The sequence below is a fragment of the Physella acuta genome, unplaced genomic scaffold (genome assembly GCF_028476545.2).
Source record: "Physella acuta isolate Inbredline_101_S28 unplaced genomic scaffold, ASM2847654v3 ptg000897l, whole genome shotgun sequence".
Classification (NCBI taxonomy): domain Eukaryota; kingdom Metazoa; phylum Mollusca; class Gastropoda; family Physidae; genus Physella; species Physella acuta.
Window position 1 is genome coordinate 107019 of NW_026732414.1, and position 21657 is coordinate 128675.

General features: G+C 38.8%; 2 protein-coding genes across 3 annotated transcripts; one reads left to right on the top strand and one right to left on the bottom strand.

The window, feature by feature from the left end:
* Positions 1–331: 331 nt before the first annotated feature.
* On the top strand, positions 332–12773 carry LOC131952962 (replication factor C subunit 2). Of its 2 annotated transcripts, none has more exons than XM_059315910.1 (9): positions 332–569; positions 3060–3171; positions 4105–4211; positions 4647–4748; positions 6022–6122; positions 6619–6776; positions 8981–9046; positions 9548–9742; positions 11185–11238. In XM_059315910.1, exons 1-9 carry the CDS (start codon positions 448–450, stop codon positions 11197–11199), a joined length of 978 nt encoding a protein of 325 aa, XP_059171893.1. In that variant the 5' UTR covers positions 332–447; the 3' UTR covers positions 11200–11238. The 2 variants fall into 2 exon arrangements, with proteins under 2 accessions (XP_059171893.1, XP_059171892.1); XM_059315909.1 differs by lacking the exon at positions 11185–11238 and adding an exon at positions 11848–12773 and having other exon boundaries at positions 337–569.
* A 2599-nt stretch (positions 12774–15372) lies between these two features.
* On the bottom strand, positions 15373–21623 carry LOC131952964 (uncharacterized). Its single transcript, XM_059315911.1, has 8 exons — positions 21605–21623; positions 19865–20037; positions 19367–19577; positions 18512–18589; positions 17912–18047; positions 16987–17158; positions 15784–15953; positions 15373–15525 (listed from the first exon to the last, which is right to left on the bottom strand). The coding sequence occupies exons 2-8, from the start codon at positions 19976–19978 to the stop codon at positions 15387–15389; spliced, it is 1020 nt and encodes a 339-aa protein (XP_059171894.1). The 5' UTR covers positions 19979–20037; positions 21605–21623; the 3' UTR covers positions 15373–15386.
* Between the last annotated feature and the right edge of the window lie 34 nt (positions 21624–21657).

Genomic DNA, 21657 nt, shown 5'->3' on the forward strand with positions numbered 1-21657 from the left:
TCTGATGCATTTCATAAAAAAAAAAATGAAAATTTAATCAAATTGACCACGCTTAAGTATTGAGTATACAACATAGAAATCGCATTCAAGATTCTTTTATGAGCATTCCTAATTTACGTAATCAGTTTTAATGTTAGATCTAGATCTAGATGAGAAATAAAAATAAACGGTCCATACTACTCCATGGGGTAGATGAAGTAGATATATTTTATCTATTTTTGTAATTGTAACCTTGCCATTTGGGGGTATTCTGTGATAAAGTTTACGCCCTGTCTTGGATTTACCTAACATAAGCTATGTAACCATCGGGATGGGTGGGATCAGACACGCCGTACAGATCTGAATCCACGATCTGAACAGACTGAACTTGAAGCCTTTCGCGATCCCCAGCAGACGTGAGATCTCCGAGTTCTTCTTTTCAAGAGTTAAGAAACGGTTTGTTGAAAGATGGCGGGAGTCGAACAAGAACCCATGGACCTCGGAGAATCGAGTGGTTTTTCGTCTGAAAAACCAAAGGGTCAAATATCCGAACAGGATAGTAAAAAAGCAGGAAGCTATGAAACACCCTGGTTAATATAAATCCTTCATAGTATTTCATATAGAGATATCTAGATCTATATACATACAGTTATCATTTTTAATTTTAAATAGGTAGGCCTACAAAAAAGGGTAATCTATCGTTTTGGGTACGTAAAATCGCCAGCGATTTGTAATGTGAAAAACAGGTGACTCCTTAAATTTTAATAATTATTTTACATTTTGAGGAGGATTTATGTGTTAAAAAATTCAAAAATGTTTCCTTGATTCATTTATGTACCTGTTTTTAAACAATTGAATTAAAACTTTTCCGTAATAAATGAAGACTAGCGATGTTTCCAACAGATGCAATCATGCTCATTTACTATAGCAGCCATCTTGTCTAAGTTTTATTTTTATAAGCTTTTAGCGCCAGATTCAGGGGGAAGTCACTCTATTTTACAAATGGCTGCTGTTTATATAGCAAATCTTGCTCTCAGACACTGCTGTTTAAAGTTAATTTCTGGCCTATATCGATATATTTAGCCATTGATTTAGGTTTATTATTCATTTATCTATAATATTTGACACAAAAGTATGACAATATACTTCTATTAAAGTCTTGACAATGAGGTAACGTTTTCGTACATAAATAGCCGCGGGCGATTTTACGTACCCAAAACGATAGATTACCCAAAAAAGACAGCATCACTTCATTCAAGTTTTGAAGTTAGCATTCTAGCCTAGCGGAGCGGCTGCGATGCTCACTAACTTTTAAATTTCGTTATTTTTCGATTTAAACATTACCAATGAAAACTAGAGATCAATCTCAAGTTGGTATAAATTTCGAGCCGTCCATAGAGGATTTCATAGTGTCAGCCGACAACCAATCAAATGCGCCCTTTCTATGCAGTTTGGTTGGCGGCTGACGTCATGCAACGCGTTTTTGGAGCGAAAAAGGGCAGAAAAAGCCATTTTTTTTCTACGTTCTTTTGTCAACCGGCAAGAGAAAACTCATAGCACAGTGTGAGCAGGTGCTAAATCTAGTCCAAGTTCTTTGTTAGTCCAAGTTATAGACCTAAGTACTAAGTATTGTATAGCGAGGCTCACTAACTTGAAAGCGTCGCTGGTTGCTAAAACAACATGGCTACCACACCTTGGCCTACGTTTGGGCAATTTTTTTCTGCTGTGTTTGAGAGACCACCTTAACATTAACTTTAAAAATAATTATCACGCGAAAAACAGCGGTTTTTTTCACGTATTTTAAGCCATCTGAAGATGACAAAGCTATTTTTGCCAGAAAAAAAAAATTAAAATTTGCTTCCGACAATTTAGGTCAAACGTAAACATGGGTAAAGTTTTAATTGCTTAAAAACTTAAAATATCGGTCTCTAAGGTTCCAAAATTGCTCGCTAAGGTAGGGTATTATTGGATTGATCTGTTTCTGAATTAAAATTGTAAATTTACCGTCCTCATTTTGAGAAAACGGAATCACAAACATGTCACTAAAACAATATTTATTTTGTGAGGGACGTCATCGCTATTGATAAGGAAGCTGTACAGTAGTATCCTCTGTCGTTATATAATTGTTTTCTTTTCACTTGACACTCTTTTTCGGCCTATTTTGCTAGCGTTATTAGGCTAATTAAGCCCAATTATGGATATTTTACCTGGCTTTTGGATTATACTATGACTCTAAAAGCCCATAAATCAGAGCGATCTGTAATTTTTTTTTTTTATCCCTGGAATTAGTAGTGAGCGTTGGTCTTTGTGTGCTTATTGAGCCTTAATTATTTATTGTTAAAAAATTATTTAGGCCTATAGCTTAATTAATTTGTCTTAGGCCTAATTTTTATTGATTTCATAAATTTTAATTAGACTAACTATATTATTTTCACTGCTCTTTGTTGATACTTTTATTAGGCTTAATAATGTTTATATTATTAAGATTTTAGAGGCCTAATAAATTAACTGATTTTAGTGTTGGGTCTAGGTTTACATTACTAATTAGTACTTAGTAAACCAAGTACGCATGGACTAGGACATGTGTGTGCTGTGCCGGGGTTGTGGCGGGCGATGCCTCTCTCGCTGACAAACCAGCGCGAGCGAGCGAGTCGTGTGTCACACTTGGCCTGTGTCGATGTTTGGAATGCATAGGCATAGGCCTAATTCTCGCTCTCTGGTGATCAATTTTAATGCGCTGACATTTGAAAAATCAAATAGACACACATCTTAATTAAACACATTTAATTTGAAAACCATTTTTCTGACAACAAAACAGGAAGACAGCTAAGTAGGCTGTTTAAAATAGCTTAATTATAGGTTTAAATAATAATAAAAAAATATAACAACAAATTAAAAGACAGGAAACTATGAAAAAACAAAGTTGTGTCAGTTGATTCGATGAATTTGCCAGATGGTAAAAATCTATTTCCATTTTTTTTGTCTCTAAATCTAGTTGGGCTCTAAATTTGGTGTTTTTTTTTAACTTGTAATGTTTATACTTCATTTAAACGTCATTTTAAAAAAATATTTTTATCTAGGGTTGAGAAATACCGGCCAGCTAAGCTGCAAGATGTGGTGGGAAATGAAGAGACTGTAAGCAGATTGGCTGTTTTTGCTAAGGAAGGCAATGTTCCTAATGTCATTATTGCTGTAAGTTTAAATAGGGAAGGCAATGTTCCTAATGTCATTATTGCTGTAAGTTTAAATAGGGAAGGCAATGTTCCTAATGTCATTATTGCTGTAAGTTTAAATAGGGAAGGCAATGTTCCTAATGTCATTATTGCTGTAAGTTTAAATAGGGAAGGCAATGTTTCTTTAAGCTTGTAATTATTTTACTGAAAAAAAATTATTTTTTGCACTCAATTTTTTTCAGCACTCCTGCGACAAAATGACTCATATCTTTATGCTCATTGATGTAAAATCCACACATTACATTGATAAAAATTAATCGTAACTGAATGCCCCACACACTAATATACATTTTTAAGTCATTATTTATTTATTGAAGAAAGATAATTACTGGGTTTTAAAGAAGAAAAAATAGAGTTAATTTTTTTCATGCAAAAAAATACGCTTTTGTTGGAAAAATTAATGATAAGAATTATTTTTTACGAATTTTTATTTAATAGTAAACGAAAAAGTATGTTTATTTTACTACAAAATCATTTATCAGATTAGTATCATCATAAATACTTTAATTTCGGTTAATTTTATAACGTGGTGACATACATGTTTAGACGCAACTGAACGTCATTCCGCAATGTTAAAAAAAATATCGTTTTGCGAGTGGTTTTACACAATTTTTACCATAAAATACAAAATCGACCCAGCGAGAAAACTTCACAAGAAATAAATACAACAAAGAATGGCCCCTCTAGCATTATCATGACCTAGATTTACGTTTTAAAAGTAAAAAAAAATAACGAATTAAATAGAGACAATTTTATTGGGCGCTGGGAGCGTAGCTATGGTCTTAATGAGAATTATGAAGGCAATGTTCTTAATATCATAATTGTTTAAGTTAAAAAAAATGACCTATGCCCCTGAGACTTACACAAGTTCCCTCTCATTTGTTTTCTCCAGGGTCCCCCAGGTACAGGTAAAACCACCAGCATCTTGTGTCTGGCTCGAGCTCTGCTAGGACCTGCCTTTAAAGATGCAGTGCTAGAACTGAATGCATCCAATGACAGGTGGGAATTCTTGCTGGTGTGTAGCAGAGGCACTCTAAACTTGGTTTACCTATCTGGTTACACAAAGTATAGCATGATAGAGCATGTCTTAAGTTGGTTAGGGGCATCTGTAATATGTTTCTTAGTCCATATAGCTCTAATGGGTACTAAGCATCAGGGAAAGTAAAAGCTGCTCGAAATGTTGAAATATGAACTGAACTTTACCTGTGTTCTGAATTGATGTGTCCTTTAATATTAGAGGAATTAACATGTCCTTAAATGTTACAGAGGAATTAACATGTCCTTAAATGTTACAGAGGAATTAACATGTCCTTTAATATTAGAGGAATTAACATGTCCTTAAATGTTACAGAGGAATTAACATGTCCTTAAATGTTAGAAGAATTAACATGTCCTTTAACGTTAGAAGAATTGACATGTCCTTTAACGTTACAGAGGAATTGATGTGGTGAGAAACAGAATTAAGATGTTTGCCCAACAGAAAGTTACCTTACCCAAGGGCAGACATAAAATCATCATCTTGGATGAAGCTGACAGGTTAGTAGGTCTGCTCACACTCGCACACTTGTGTAGTGAACGGTTCCCCTGAGATGTAACTTTTATGGAACTCTGCCTTTTTCCATTATAGGAAAGTTGTTTGCACATTCATTTAGGGACTTTTATAAGCCCGGAAATGTGCAGAGACAAGTGCGGTCCTCATTATATTACATTTTTTCTCCTGAACTTGACTGACACTTTTGGCTACAGGTCACCATAACACAAACGACCTCTCACTTGTTTCTCATGGTCTCACTGACAGTGGGGCCTGCAACATGTGACTACGTGAAGACAATTTTTTAAGTTCTATGTGCACTCTTATTTAAATATGTAATTTCAGCATAGTTATTTTGAGCTAATTACTGAATTTAAAAAATTCCCAGTAGATAAAACATCAAAATAAAGTAGCTATAGGCGGAAAAACAAAGAGTGTGTGCAGTGTTGGTCAGGGTGCAGATAGGCAGGCCACACTATGATCTAGTAACACAATCTACTTTGAAATAAGTTTAATTTTTAAATTATTACTTTTGACACAACATTTAATTAAGAAAATTGCTGCTGACACTCTTCTAGAAACACACTCACACACACCCCGGCTTATTTTAATATGTGGGCGGTTACATCTCTGGGTCCCACCCACTCCTGTCTGCCCACACACTGTCTGCCCACACACTGTCTGCCCACAAACTCCTGTCTGCCCACACACTGTCTGCCCACGCACTCCTGTCTGCCCACGCACTCCTGTCTACTCACGCACTGTCTGCCCACACACTGTCTGCCCACACACTCTGGTCTGCCCACACACTCCTGTCTGCCCACACACTCCTGTCTGCCCACACACTGTCTGCCCATGCACTCCTGTCTGCCCACACACTGTCTGCCCATGCACTCCTATCTGCCCACACACTCTGGTCTGCCCACACACTGTCTGCCCACACACTCCTGTCTGCTCACGCACTCCTGTCTGCCCACACACTGTTTGCCCACACACTCCGGTCTGCCCACACACTCCTGTCTGCTCACACACTGTCTGCCCACACACTGTCTGCCCACCCACTCCTGTCTGCCCACACAAGTTGTAAAACATTGTATTTTGAATTGTGTCACCAGTAACATGTAGTTTTTGGAAAATAATTTTTTTTGTACCCATAATTAATATTGAACATTTCTGTTCCTTCAATTCCCATGTCCTTTGTGTAAGTTTGAAATGTCCCAACATTGAATGTAACTTTGAGATGTCTCAATATTGAGTATAACTTTGCTGAACATTTAGCATGACAGATGGTGCCCAGCAAGCCTTACGACGCACTATGGAAATCTTCTCCAAGACTACACGCTTTGCATTGGCATGCAATTCATCAGAGAAAATTATTGGTAACCTACTGTTGACTTTGTTTGATTAGTCACCTATCTGTGTGTTAGATGTCTCACCTAACTGTGTTAGATGTCTCACCTACCTATGTGTTAGATGTCTCACCTACCTGTGTGTTAGATGTCTCACCTACCTGTGTTAGATGTCTCACCTTCCTGTGTGTTAGATGTCTCACCTACCTGTGTTTGATGTCTCACCTACCTGTGTTAGATGTCTCACCTACCTGTGAGTTAGATGTCTCACCTACCTGTGTGTTAGATGTCTCACCTACCTGTGTGTTAGATGTCTCACCTACCTGTGTTTGATGTCTCACCTACCTGTGTTAGATGTCTCACCTACCTGTGTTTGATGTCTCACCAACCTGTGTTAGATGTCTCACCTACCTGTGTGTTTGATATCTCACCTACCTGTGAGTTAGATGTCTCACCTACCTGTGTGTTAGATGTCTCACCTACCTGTGTTAGATGTCTTACCCAGTTGTGCTTTGTATTCTTGTAGAGCCCATACAGTCACGCTGTGCAGTTCTGCGCTATTCCAAACTAAGTGACTCTCAGCTGCTGGCAAGAATCCTAGAGGTGGTCAAGGCAGAGGATGTCAGTTATACAGACGACGGCTTGGAAGCCATCATCTTCACAGCACAGGGTGACATGCGACAGGCGAGAATTTATTGAATCGCACAATTTTGTTTGTGTTGAATTGTCCAGTCTGGGATGTGACTTTTCCTATTTTTTAGCACAATTCAGATTTTTTTTATTGGTTAGAGCTGCAATTTTCCTATGCAAATTTAATTTTCTCCTAATTTTTGTCACAAAATTTTTTTATCACTGACTTTTGCTGACTTGTAAACAGTTTTAGAAATCTAGGAAAAAACCAAAATGACTTCTACAAATACAGTCGTCATGCATGTCCCACAAATTCTGACTTAAGTTTCACATTTGGCCTATTGTTCACACTCCATTCAAACAGAGGGTCAAATATGCGACAATTACATTAGCTCTGACTTTACTAGCTTAAGATTACACCTCAGTCTTATTCCAAATTTTGTCATATTTTAGAATTATTCTAAATTTGCAAAAAAAATTTAGTAAAATTTTCAACTAATATTTTCAGTTAAAAAGCCAAAAGTAATCTAAAATCTAGCATTTCTTTAAATAAAGTGTCCATCTCCCAACCTTGAACTCTTAACTGTTAATCTCTCATGTCAACAAGCTATCAAGCTATAGCCTAATTTATCTACTGGTATTTTAACTCACCCACAAGCTTCCTATCATTGCGCTCCGCTTATATTTTTTTTCGCAACTTCAATTTAATTTTGAAAACTTTCCAAAGTTTACTCTGGTTAAAAATGGTTACTGGCAAAAAAACCCAGATAAACCATGTTGAGTCTTGGTATGAAAAAAAAATTTCCTATTTCTTTATGGTCAGGTCACATCCCTCTCTAGTTCTGTCTGTGTTGATTCAGGTCACATCCATGTCTAGTTCTGTCTGTGTTGATTCAGGTCACATCCCTGTCTAGTTCTGTCTGTGTTGATTCAGGTCACATCCCTGTCTAGTTCTGTCTGTGTTGATTCAGGTCACATCCCTGTCTAGTTCTGTCTGTGTTGATTCAGGTCACATCCCTGTCTAGTTCTGTCTGTGTTGATTCAGGTCACATCCCTGTCTAGTTCTGAGATCTGTCTGTGTTGATTCAGGTCACATCCCTGTCTAGTTCTGTCTGTGTTGATTCAGGTCACATCCCTGTCTAGTTCTGTCTGTGTTGATTCAGGTCACATCCCTGTCTAGTTCTGTCTGTGTTGATTCAGGTCACATCCCTGTCTAGTTGTGTCTGTGTTGATTCAGGTCACATCCATGTCTAGTTCTGTCTGTGTTGATTCAGGTCACATCCCTGTCTAGTTCTGTCTGTGTTGATTCAGGTCACATCCCTGTCTAGTTGTGTCTGTGTTGATTCAGGTCACATCCATGTCTAGTTCTGTCTGTGTTGATTCAGGTCACATCCCTGTCTAGTTCTGTCTGTGTTGATTCAGGTCACATCCCTGTCTAGTTCTGTCTGTGTTGATTCAGGTCACATCCCTGTCTAGTTCTGTCTGTGTTGATTCAGGTCACATCCCTGTCTAGTTCTGTCTGTGTTGATTCAGGTCACATCCCTGTCTAGTTCTGAGATCTGTCTGTGTTGATTCAGGTCACATCCCTGTCTAGTTCTGTCTGTGTTGATTCAGGTCACATCCCTGTCTAGTTCTGTCTGTGTTGATTCAGGTCACATCCCTGTCTAGTTCTGTCTGTGTTGATTCAGGTCACATCCCTGTCTAGTTGTGTCTGTGTTGATTCAGGTCACATCCATGTCTAGTTCTGTCTGTGTTGATTCAGGTCACATCCCTGTCTAGTTCTGTCTGTGTTGATTCAGGTCACATCCCTGTCTAGTTGTGTCTGTGTTGATTCAGGTCACATCCATGTCTAGTTCTGTCTGTGTTGATTCAGGTCACATCCCTGTCTAGTTCTGTCTGTGTTGATTCAGGTCACATCCCTGTCTAGTTCTGTCTGTGTTGATTCAGGTCACATCCCTGTCTAGTTCTGTCTGTGTTGATTCAGGTCACATCCCTGTCTAGTTCTGTCTGTGTTGATTCAGGTCACATCCCTGTCTAGTTCTGTCTGTGTTGATTCAGGTCACATCCCTGTCTAGTTCTGTCTGTGTTGATTCAGGTCACATCCCTGTCTAGTTCTGTCTGTGTTGATTAATCCAGTTGTGTGTTGCTTGCTAGCTCCCCTCACTGCTACCCCTGATCATCACATTATCAGTAGGGCCAGCTAGCATCAGTTTCTGTTTGAGCTTCCATTTGATCTCTATTTGAAATTTTGTCCCCAGGCTTTAAATAATTTACAGTCCACATATCAAGGCTTTGGACATGTCAACAGTGAAAATGTTTTTAAGGTAAGTTATTAACATTTCTTTTGATGTTGGTCCTCTCACCATTGACTGGCCCACTGGTCATCTCACCATTGACCGGCCCACTGGTCATCTCACCATTGACCGGCCCACTGGTCATCTCACCATTGACCGGCCCACTGGTCATCTCACCATTGACCGGCCCACTGGTCCTCTCACCATTGACTGGCCCACTGATCATCTCACCACTGACTGGCCATCTCACCATTGACTGGCCCACTGGTCATCTCACCATTGACCGGCCCACTGGTCCTCTCACCATTGACTGGCCCACTGGTCATCTCACCATTGACTGGCCCACTGGTCATCTCACCATTGACTGGCCCACTGGTCCTCTCACCATGGACTTACTTTTTGCATAGTAAAGAAAAGGGTTACGCTGTAACATTCAATTCCTGACATCTACCTTGCATGGAAAGATTATAGTTCAGAATTTTTTTGTGTGTGATGACCCTCAATCAGTGCTAATTAGTTTGTATTGTACAGGTGTGTGACGAGCCTCACCCAGTGCTAATTAAAGATATGCTAGATCAGTGTGTCCTGGGTCACCTGGATGATGCCTACAAGGTGATGGCCTACCTGTGGAAACTAGGCTACTCACCTGAAGACATTATCACTATCATATTCCGGGTCTGTAAAAATCACAGCATGGCTGAGTACCTCAAGCTGGAGTTTATCAAGGTAAGTCTGTCTCACCAAAAAGTTTTTATCAAGGTAAGTCTGTCTCACCAAAAAGTTTTTATCAAGGTAAGTCTGTCTCACCAAAAAGTTTTATCAAGTTAAGTCTGTCTCACCAAAAAGTTTTTATCAAGGTATGTCTGTCTCACCCAAAAGTTTTTATCAAGGTAAGTCTGTCTCACCCAAAAGTTTTTATCAAGGTAAGTCTGTCTCACCCAAAAGTTTTTATCAAGGTAAGTCTGTCTCACCAAAAAGTTTTTATCAAGGTAAGTCTGTCTCACCAAAAAGTTTTTATCAAGGTAAGTCTGTCTCACCCAAAAGTTTTTATCAAGGTAAGTCTGTCTCACCAAAAAGTTTTTATCAAGGTAAGTCTGTCTCACCCAAAAGTTTTTATCAAGGTAAGTCTGTCTCACCCAAAAGTTTTTATCAAGGTAAGTCTGTCTCACCCAAAAGTTTTTATCAAGGTAAGTCTGTCTCACCAAAAAGTTTTTATCAAGGTAAGTCTGTCTCACCCAAAAGTTTTTATCAAGGTAAGTCTGTCTCACCCAAAAGTTTTTATCAAGGTAAGTCTGTCTCACCCAAAAGTTTTTATCAAGGTAAGTCTGTCTCACCCAAAAGTTTTTATCAAGGTAAGTCTGTCTCACCAAAAAGTTTTTATCAAGGTAAGTCTGTCTCACCAAAAAGTTTTTATCAAGGTCTGTCTCACCCAAAAGTTTAATGGGAAACAGTGAGTGACATGAAGGTGAAATGGTTTAAAAAATGCCCCACCCATTTGTCCTCAGGAGATTGGATGGTGAAATGGTTTAAAAAATGCCCCACCCATTTGTCCTCAGGAGATTGGATGGTGAAATGGTTTAAAAAATGCCCCACCCATTTGTCCTCAGGAGATTGGATGGTGAAATGGTTTAAAAAATGCCCCACCCATTTGTCCTCAGGAGATTGGATGGTGAAATGGTTTAAAAAATGCCCCACCCATTTGTCCTCAGGAGATTGGATGGTGAAATGGTTTAAAAAATGCCCCACCCATTTGTCCTCAGGAGATTGGATGGTGAAATGGTTTAAAAAATGCCCCACCCATTTGTCCTCAGGAGATTGGATGGTGAAATGGTTTAAAAAATGCCCCACCCATTTGTCCTCAGGAGATTGGATGGTGAAATGGTTTAAAAAATGCCCCACCCATTTGTCCTCAGGAGATTGGATGGTGAAATGGTTTAAAAAATGCCCCACCCATTTGTCCTCAGGAGATTGGATGGTGAAATGGTTTAAAAAATGCCCCACCCATTTGTCCTCAGGAGATTGGATGGTGAAATGGTTTAAAAAATGCCCCACCCATTTGTCCTCAGGAGATTGGATGGTGAAATGGTTTAAAAAATGCCCCACCCATTTGTCCTCAGGAGATTGGATGGTGAAATGGTTTAAAAAATGCCCCACCCATTTGTCCTCAGGAGATTGGCTGGTGAAATGGTTTAAAAAATGCCCCACCCATTTGTCCTCAGGAGATTGGATGGTGAAATGGTTTAAAAAATGCCCCACCCATTTGTCCTCAGGAGATTGGATGGTGAAATGGTTTAAAAAATGCCCCACCCATTTGTCCTCAGGAGATTGGCTGGTGAAATGGTTTAAAAAATGCCCCACCCATTTGTCCTCAGGAGATTGGATGGTGAAATGGTTTAAAAAATGCCCCACCCATTTGTCCTCAGGAGATTGGATGGTGAAATGGTTTAAAAAATGCCCCACCCATTTGTCCTCAGGAGATTGGATGGTGAAATGGTTTAAAAAATGCCCCACCCATTTGTCCTCAGGAGATTGGCTGGTGAAATGGTTTAAAAAATGCCCCACCCATTTGTCCTCAGGAGATTGGATGGTGAAATGGTTTAAAAAATGCCCCACCCATTTGTCCTCAGGAGATTGGCTGGTGAAATGGTTTAAAAAATGCCCCACCCATTTGTCCTCAGGAGATTGGATGGTGAAATGGTTTAAAAAATGCCCCACCCATTTGTCCTCAGGAGATTGGATGGTGAAATGGTTTAAAAAATGCCCCACCCATTTGTCCTCAGGAGATTGGATGGTGAAATGGTTTAAAAAATGTTGCGCCCATTTGTCCTCAGGAGATTGGCTACACACACATGAGGCTGGCTGAAGGTGTCCAGTCTCTGCTCCAAATGTCTGGTCTGCTGGCCAGGCTCTGCCGCAAGTCAGCTGAACCAAATCATTTCATGCCCTGAACATTGCTGTCTGATTGGTTGATACATTTATTAAGGCGACTTAATGTGGACATTTTGTCGATGATTTCTTGTTGGTACAATTAGACAGGTTACTTCATGTGGACATTTTGTAGAGAGGATTTCTTTGGTGGATATGCTCTAAAGATGATTTGTGTGGATATGTAAACAGTGAAGCAGTGTATAAAATTTTTTTATTTATATATATATTAAAAAACAGTGAAAAAATGTGCTAGTTTTTTTTTTTTTTAAATTGTTTATGTTGTAACAGTAATATTAACCCTTCACAGTTACATGCACTCAAAATTTGCCAAAGATTTTTCTTAGTGGTACAGTCCACTGCTCACCCAAACTGTATTGTCCATTCATTAATCTAAGTAATGATAGTCCCCGGTAACTAGATTTTTATTGTTTTATTTACATCTTCTTCCTATTTTTCTAATAGTAGCTGTTCATTTTCTAAGATCTCTTTTCCAAGTTACAGGCAGTTAGTGAAATTAAAACTAATAAAAAACCTCTGCTGTTGAATCTGGCTGTAAATATGATACAATGAAAATACTGGGGGGAAAGTAGTACAAGTGACCAAATTTTTTCAGCATTTAAAAATTTTTTTTCTAAGATATTTTTATTTATTATTTGTACATTTTTACTTTCTTGTGTATGAATTATAGAGAAAGTATTGTTATCGTGCAAAAAAAAATTGAGATTTTTGCAAATCTCACCGTTTTACACCTCCCTGAGTCGGAAAAACATAGTTTTGCAATCTTGTCAGTCTGTGTGTGTCTGTAAACACGATAACTTGAGTACCATTACAGCTAAAAGATCTGATTCTCTGCCTTCTGTCAAATTTTGAGTAATTTCCATTCACCGGAAGTACTAATTTACGCTATTTCCGATTTCTAAAAAAAAAACGCATGTGAATTTATAAAATACTAATAATATTCTGAATTATTATATATATTTTGTTTGGCGTCCACATGGTGAGCAATTCTATTTTCTATGCGATTCTATTATTTAAAGTTTAAGTAATTAAAAATAGATAACAATGTCTATATCCTGAGTTGCCAATAAAAAAAGTTTAGGGGAGATCACTACCTGTTTATTAACTATTAAGGGGATATGCTATGTTTTTTTTCTATTTTTTACAGTTTAAGATCTAAAGCCTTTTGAATACTTTTATCATATTTGGCATATAAAAGTAAGTAATAAACAGCAAAAAAGAGGGTCGAAAACAATTTTGGTTGTCATGGAAACCCAAAAAACCTCCGCCATTTTTGAATTTTTCGGTATTTTTAAAAATACTAAGGCTTTTTTATTTATGCACTTATAGCAATCAAATTTAAACTGCTTATATTTCAGTATATATTAAAACTTTTGTCACAACAACTTTTGAAATAATTACTAGTAAGAATTTTACAAGGTCTAAACAAACCCCTTTTAGTATTCAAAAGTTTCAAAATGTGCATATTAATTACCAAATACTTTTTTTCTATGAAAGCAATCACAATTCCCTCATGACAAAAGTTGTATTTTTGCATCAAGAACATTTACTGAAAATAGTGTTGGCGTTGTTTAATAAATAAAAACGTAGTAGGCTTTAGTGTTAAAAACCTGCGAACTGAGAAAAACAGCCAAAAGTAACGAAAACTATGTCAGGAAAGTTATGTATCTGTGTAAACTGCAAAGCCGATTGTAAGTTTTGGGTGTTTCTGAGATGTAGGAAATTAAGTTTATTAAATACATAAGAAATCTAAGTTTTCAATGATGTCAAATACAATATAATAAGGGATATAAAACTTTTCATAGAGAGCTTGTAAGATTGGGAAAAATTGATTATTTTTTAATTAATAGAGTCATAAAAATCGTAATTCAAGCACATACATTTTTTTTTTCTCTTTAAAATTATTATTTTTTAATACAAAAATGGACAAAGTATCCAAAAGTGCAAGAAACCCATCATGACGAAAAACAAAAAAACTGTGATTTTTTTCCGCGCATATCCCCTTAAGATTCAAATATACTGATACTAGGCAATTTTTCTGTAGTATCATTATGGTTTTTTTTTAATGCACCAATTTTTTTGCCTGGAAGAAAGTTTTTTCCCCCAGACAGTAAAGGGTTACCATGCCAATAGCAGAAGTAGAATTTTGCCTTTTTTAAAGACAGCCTAAGAGTTAAAATGTGTGTCCCAACAAATGTTTTCATTGCCTTAATGAAAATATCTCTAGATTGCTAATAACATTTAGCTTCAATAATTTTTGAAATGTCATTTTTGTTAGTGCTCCTTCCCGCCAGTTTTTGTGATTGAATTTTAGTGTGTATCAACTAAGTCCTCTTTTGTTGCTCTATTTCAAGTCAAAAGCCAAATCAGTGTTTGAAAAATATCAAGTTTTACATTTAGTTCAGATAATAAAAAAGTTTTCAAACATTATTTCTTTTCAATTAACAAAACCAAGCATGACATTTTGATACAATTAAAACAAAATCAAGCATGACATTTTGATGCAATTAAACAATTAAGCATGAGATGTTTCAACAAACAAAAAAACCATGACCTGGGGTGGACTGCTGACAACAGAGCTGTAATTATCCTAAGAATTGTGTTGGCATTTTTAAATAATCTGTTTCGACATTTTACAGATTTTATTAATGTATGCCAGGGCATAAAATGCAGACTTTGAGAAAAAATGCACAAAGATTTAATGGGGGGGGGGGGGGTGTTAAAATTGTATCCAAGTGACAACCTGGCATACAGGTGTATCCTAAGTGGCAACTCCAGAAGAACTGTACAGAGGTCTTTATTTAATGCAGCCTCTTTTAATGGGGTCCATTTGGTAAGAACATTTTGTCAATAATTTGGTAGCTCTATGCATTAGAAACATGCTGAAAAAGTTCAGCTTTGTATTGCAACATCAAATGGCTGTGTCTTGTGTTGGAAGCCTGTACTTCAAGTAGATAAATAGCCAGACAGGAAGTGAAAACTATACAACAAAAACTTACCCTACTCTAAACTACAACTTAAGTTTTCAATGTGGCTACTCACTGGCTGGGTGTGGCTACTATAACTGTCTTTGCCTGTCTCTATTGTTTTCAATTTTATTTAACATGCTTCATATTTTTTATTATTATTTACACATGAATGTACAAAGACAAACATTGAATGGGTTTGTACAGTAGATAATGCACTCACCTGGGTATATACAAACTAGAGTTCAAACTTGACATCCGATGCTGGGATATTGGAATACAACTAAATTTGGAATTACAATCAGCATTGAACCCACTCAGTAGGACATTAGGATTACATATTGAAAGAATCAAAGTGAGAATCAAACTGAATTGGAACTAAAGTTTAACCACTAACCCTGATAGGATTTTAGACAATTGAGAATGAACAAAGCAACATGGAGATATCAACTTTGGCTTTATGGAGGTCGAATGCTTGGTCTAAGCTTGGCTTTTTGAAGCTCTTGTGTTCTTTTCTTTCTCTCCACGGCTTGGTTGCCCACACTCAGGTGTAAGGCGGGGAGGCTGACATTTTCTTTCACATACGCCAAGTCTGGTCTGGGGACAAATAGAGAAGACATCAGTTCCTTCAGTCAGGAGGATAGAGCTGACCCCACCTCAAACTGACCCCACCCCAAACTGACCCCATCCCAAACTGACCCCACCCCAAACTGACCCCACCTCAAACTGACCCCACCCCAAACTGACCCCATCCCAAACTGACCCCACCCCAAACTGACCCCACCCCAAACTGACCCCACCTCAAACTGACCCCACCCCAAACTGACCCCACAAAACTTTTGCGGCACTTCTTACATTTTTCTCATTGGGTTCTTGAGTGGGATTCTAGGCAGGCTAGATCTACTTCCTTTCTCCCCCTCCTTCCTGTCATCTGCTGCTATATAGGCTTTAGCCATTAAGAAGGCATCAGGCGTCCACTTATGTGAGTAAAGTACATCACGCAGGTCTAACTTGAGTCTGTCCAACTGCAGGAGAAACTTAGAGGTTAGCTGTGAGTAAAGTACATCACGCAGGTCTAACTTGAGTCTGTCCAACTGCAGGAGAAACTTAGAGGTTAGCTGTGAGTAAAGTACATCACGCAGGTCTAACTTGAGTCTGTCCAACTGCAGGAGAAACTTAGAGGTTAGCTGTGAGTAAAGTACATCACGCAGGTCTAACTTGAGTCTGTCCAACTGCAGGAGAAACTTAGAGGTTAGCTGTGAGTAAAGTACATCACGCAGGTCTAACTTGAGTCTGTCCAACTGCAGGAGAAACTTAGAGGTTAGCTGTGAGTAAAGTACATCACGCAGGTCTAACTTGAGTCTGTCCAACTGCAGGAGAAACTTAGAGGTTAGCTGTGAGTAAAGTACATCACGCAGGTCTAACTTGAGTCTGTCCAACTGCAGGAGAAACTTAGAGGTTAGCTGTGAGTAAAGTACATCACGCAGGTCTAACTTGAGTCTGTCCAACTGCAGGAGAAACTTAGAGGTTAGCTGTGAGTAAAGTACATCACGCAGGTCTAACTTGAGTCTGTCCAACTGCAGGAGAAACTTAGAGGTTAGCTGTGAGTAAAGTACATCACACAGGTCTAACTTGAGTCTGTCCAGCTGCAGGAGAAACTTAGAGGTTAGCTGTGAGTAAAGTACATCACGCAGGTCTAACTTGAGTCTGTCCAACTGATGGAGAAACTTAGAGGTTAGCTGTGAGTAAAGTACATCACGCAGGTCTAACTTGAGTCTGTCCAGCTGCAGGAGAAACTTAGAGGTTAGCTAGTAAAGAATTTTTTCATTTCAGATGAGCAGTTCTACAACTGTTTACATACAGATGAGCAGTTCTACAACTGAAATGTTTACATACAGATGAGCAGTTCTACAACTGAAATGTTTACATACAGATGGTTTTAAAAGCTGTGACAGCAGAAATTTTCCCAAAACTAAAAGCAGACATTCAGTAAAAAAAGACAACAGACATTCCCTGTGACAGACAACACATTCCCTCGGACAGGCAGCAATTCCCCACCTCATGGCTTTGTTGGGCGTTGACCTGCTGCAGATGTTTGATCATGGCTTGAGACTGTGCGAGTGTCAGTGGTTGAGTGACGTCAGCTACTGGCATGCTGACAGTGGAGGTCTCAATCTCCACTGTCTCACCCTGATTCCTCTCAAACCTCATGGCATCAATGGTTCCCTTCCTGCATGTAGACAAGTTTGTGACATCATGACAACTGTGTCTTCAACTCTTTGAATGTTGTCATGTCAACTTTGTCATCATGTCAACTATGTCATCACCTCAAATGTTAGATGTTGTCATGTCAACTATGTGTTATCACATCAACTGTTTGTGGCTAACATGGGAACTACAAAGTGAACCAACCACTGAGTGCTGAATGATGAACTGAGACAGAACATTTTGAGTTGACCAATCATTGACTTACTGTCTCTCCTGTCCAATCATTGACTTACTGTCTCTCCTGTCCAATCATTGACTTACTGTCTCTCCTGTCCAATCATTGACTTACTGTCTCTCCTGTCCAATCATTGACTTACTGTCTCTCCTGTCCAATCATTGACTTACTGTCTCTCCTGTCCAATCATTGACTTACTGTCTCTCCTGTCCAATCATTGACTTACTGCTGTCTCTCCTGTCCAATCATTGACTTACTGTCTCTCCTGTCCAATCATTGACTTACTGTCTCTCCTGTCCAATCATTGACTTACTGTCTCTCCTGTCCAATCATTGACTTACTGTCTCTCCTGTCCAATCATTGACTTACTGTCTCTCCTGTCCAATCATTGACTTACTGCTGTCTCTCCTGTCCAATCATTGACTTACTGTCTCTCCTGTCCAATCATTGACTTACTGTCTCTCCTGTCCAATCATTGACTTACTGTCTCTCCTGTCCAATCATTGACTTACTGTCTCTCCTGTCCAATCATTGACTTACTGTCTCTCCTTTTGTTCCTCTGCTTGCTGTAGTAACTGGGTCAAATATTGATTTTTCTTCCTGGATTCCTGAAGAGCATTTTTAAGTTCTTTAATTGCTTCCTCGAGAAAAATTATTTTCATTTCTTCTGTTTTGCCTGTAGAAAAAAAAACAGGGAGTTTGTTACTTTGACAAATAAATATTTCTAAGCTCACACATTTTTTGATATGGGGTGGTGAGTGACATTCCCTCTAAGGGGAAAAGGCTAGTGTGCAATTTGTATTTTGTGTGCGCTGTGTTCTAAAAGTGTGATACAAGGATATACATATTTTACAAAATGACTGCGCCACAGGTTCAAAACTACTGCGGGGCAGCGCACCTTAGAGGGAACATGGATGGTGAGTGAATAGGGGTGGTGAGTGACATGGTGAGTGAATAGGGGTGGTGAGTGACATGGTGAGTGACATGATGAGTGAGGATGTCACTCACCACCCATGCCACTCACCAATTATGTCATTCACCAATAGATTTCTAACCAAAATTTTGCAGCTACAGCTAAAACATTTTTTAGCTGCAGCTTAATTGTCTTTGACAAGAATATGACCTCTCTCTTGACCTCACCTGAACTGGTTTTGTCAGTCCCACCTTCTGTGTCTGTAGTTAAGGGTTTCTGACTCATGACAATTTTAAACTGCAAGTCTGTAGAGGAGCAGCAGAATTTTAATCTTAAAGTAAACAAATCTTATATCAAGCTTGATAGTCTGTGTTTTGTATGACTTTTGTATAGATTTGACAGCTGTGTTTGTCATCACTACCTAGTAATTTAAAGATTTGACAACTGTGTTTGTCATCACTACCTAGTAATTTAAAGATTTGACAACTGTGTTTGTCATCACTACCTAGTAATTTAAAGATTTGACAACTGTGTTTGTCATCACTACCTAGTAATTTAAAGATTTGACAACTGTGTTTGTCATCACTACCTAGTAATTTAAAGATTTGACAACTGTGTTTGTCATCACTACCTAGTAATTTAAAGATTTGACAACTGTGTTTGTCATCACTACCTAGTAATTTAAAGACACATGGGAGCTCCAACAGGTTTTACAAGAAGTGATTCTTGTGTGCAGGTTGTTGGGTCAAAGGTCACCAGGTCTGGGGTTGTTGGGTCAAAGGTCACCAGGTCTGGGGTTGTTGGGTCAAAGGTCACCAGGTCTGGGGTTGTTGGGTCAAAGGTCACCAGGTCTGGGGTTGTTGGGTCAAAGGTCACCAGGTCTGGGGTTGTTGGGTGAAAGGTCACCAGGTCTGGGCTTGTTGGGTCAAAGGTCACCAGGTCTGGGGTTGTTGGGTCAAAGGTCACCAGGTCTGGGGTTGTTGGGTGAAAGGTCACCAGGTCTGGGGTTGTTGGGTGAAAGGTCACCAGGTCTGGCATGTTTGAGTAAAATGCTGAAATTGGAAGAAAAAAAAATTGCAAACCTTTATTTTCTTTCTTGAGTGCCTCCACCTCCTGGTGCAGTGAGTGAAGCAGCTCAGCATGTTGCTGGCGCAGGAAGAGCAAGCTCCGCTCTAGGTACTCAATTCTTTGTGTGGGGTTCAGGTCACTGCCAGTGGCGTCTGATGGATCACTAGTAAAGCCAAGGTCAAGGTGAGCTCTGGGATCCCTCACAAAACGCTTTGGGTAATGAGCCTGAAAGCAGCAACATAATAACTTGATTAATTACAAATCTAACTCCAGTGGGGGGGGGTGTCTTCTGGAGATTTTTTATGGAACACAAATTACAGCCTATACTAAATAACAAAACATGAGATAGAAACAAACTGTTCAATGAACTTTTTAAAAAGTGGTAGTACTTTTGTTTATCTAGTGATCAAACCGCACAAAATGTCAGCCACAATAACTAGGAGATCAACCAACATGTTGCACAAAACAGCAAACAACATGACAAAAATAAAACAAGTCATCTGACTGGTTACCTTGTCCAGAGCATTGACCCGAGACCACTGAGGGAGGGTGTTGAGAGGAGGAACTGTGTTGTTCATGGCCGCAAGTTCAAGGACACGACCATGGGCGAATTCTTGTTGGATCATTTTCTTGTGACCACTAGCAGACTCCACCAACTGGAGAGCTTCAACAGTTTTCAGTTTGCCTGTCACATGTAAGATATCAAAATAGGATGTGTGCTGTAGCACTCTCTGCTATGACTTTGTGAAAGAACAGCACAGGATTTTATGTCTGAGAAAAGAAAGGGGGGTGAGTGGTGCCCTTTGTGTAAGGATAGTGTGGGGGTGAGTGGTGCCCTTTGTGTAAGGATAGTGTGGGGGTGAGTGGTGCCCTTTGTGTAAGGATAGTGTGGGGGTGAGTGGTGCTCTTTGTGTAAGGATAGTGTGGGGGTGAGTGGTGACCTTTGTGTAAGGATAGTGTGGGGGTGAGTGGTGCCCTTTGTGTAAGGATAGTGTGGGGGTGAGTGGTGACCTTTGTGTAAGGATAGTGTGGGGGTGAGTGGTGCCCTTTGTGTAAGGATAGTGTGGGGGTGAGTGGTGACCTTTGTGTAAGGATAGTGTGGGGGTGAGTGGTGCCCTTTGTGTAAGGATAGTGTGTGGGTGAGTGGTGCCCTTTGTGTAAGGATAGTGTGGGGCTGAGTGGTGCCCTTTGTGTAAGGATAGTGTGGGGGTGAGTGGTGCCCTTTGTGTAAGGATAGTGTGGGGGTGAGTGGTGCCCTTTGTGTAAGGATAGTGTGGGGGTGAGTGGTGCCCTTTGTGTAAGGATAGTGTGGGGGTGAGTGGTCCATAAATGATGTCACACTTGTAGGGTGAGATGGGTCAGTAATGAGGGGAGGGGTTCAGATAGTGTGATAGCACTTTTGCATTCATTAAAAAAAAGTTATGTTATAAACTGAATCTTAGCCATTATTTCGCGTTTTAATAACTTGTAATAGAAATTGATTTAAATACTGTATGTTAACCAATATTAGTCAATATTTATTTTAGAAAAAAAAATTCATCTGCAATTTTGAGGGGGTTTGTAGGCTGAAGTGTGATGACATTTTAGGAGAGGGGGGGGGGTCTGGATTTTTTTGATGATGTGTGATGGAGAGAAGGGAGTTGGTAAAAATCATCCAAAAAAGCGTCATGTATGGATGACCCCTATGTACTATGTAATGCATGTAAATCTACCATGTAAGGCAGAATATATGTACTACTATAAAGAAAGTTCGCCAATGTTGTTTATCTATAAAAAGCAACGTATGTGTCACACATTGTGTGTCTGTTTGTCTTTTCTGCAAGTGTATATGCTAATTATTGATGCTATTAAACATTGTTCCAGTTCTTCTTACTACCTTTAACTTTAGTAAATCTAATATCTTATTTTACTAGATCTAGAATATATTTGTCACGAAGTGTACTGTATTTAAATTTTAATTGACCGTTTAAATGAAAATAAAGTCAAGTGCATTAAACTAATGTTTTAACTTAAATTAAAGTTTAATTAACAGAAAATGTATAACAATTAGTAGATCTAAATATTATTAATAAAGTCGTGTGTAGATCTAGTATTACTAGTAATTAATGTTTTTTTTTTTTTAATAAAACAAAAAAAAACTTGCAGAAGTCTCAGTCAGAGTAACGATTTTTGAACGAATGTAAACGAAACTCAACAAACATTACCGGATAATTTCCGACGCTATATCGTGAGATTACCCCCCATCAACCCACCTCATCTCTCTTCGATTGCGTCCTGTTAAAATTATAAGCTGTAATGTTATTAG

Coding starts and splice junctions, on each gene's coding strand:
- LOC131952962 (XM_059315909.1), top strand. CDS start 448: ATGGCGGGAGTCGAACAAGAACCCATGGACCTCGGAGAATCGAGTGGT. Junction 3,172..4,104: donor TTCCTAATGTCATTATTGCT/GTAAGTTTAAAT, acceptor TGTTTTCTCCAG/GGTCCCCCAGGTACAGGTAA. Junction 9,047..9,547: donor ACAGTGAAAATGTTTTTAAG/GTAAGTTATTAA, acceptor TGTATTGTACAG/GTGTGTGACGAGCCTCACCC.
- LOC131952964 (XM_059315911.1), bottom strand. CDS start 19,978: ATGATCCAACAAGAATTCGCCCATGGTCGTGTCCTTGAACTTGCGGCC. Junction 17,159..17,911: donor GAGGAACAAAAGGAGAGACA/GTAAGTCAATGA, acceptor GTCTACATGCAG/GAAGGGAACCATTGATGCCA. Junction 15,526..15,783: donor AAGAACCCAATGAGAAAAAT/GTAAGAAGTGCC, acceptor ATTTGTCCCCAG/ACCAGACTTGGCGTATGTGA.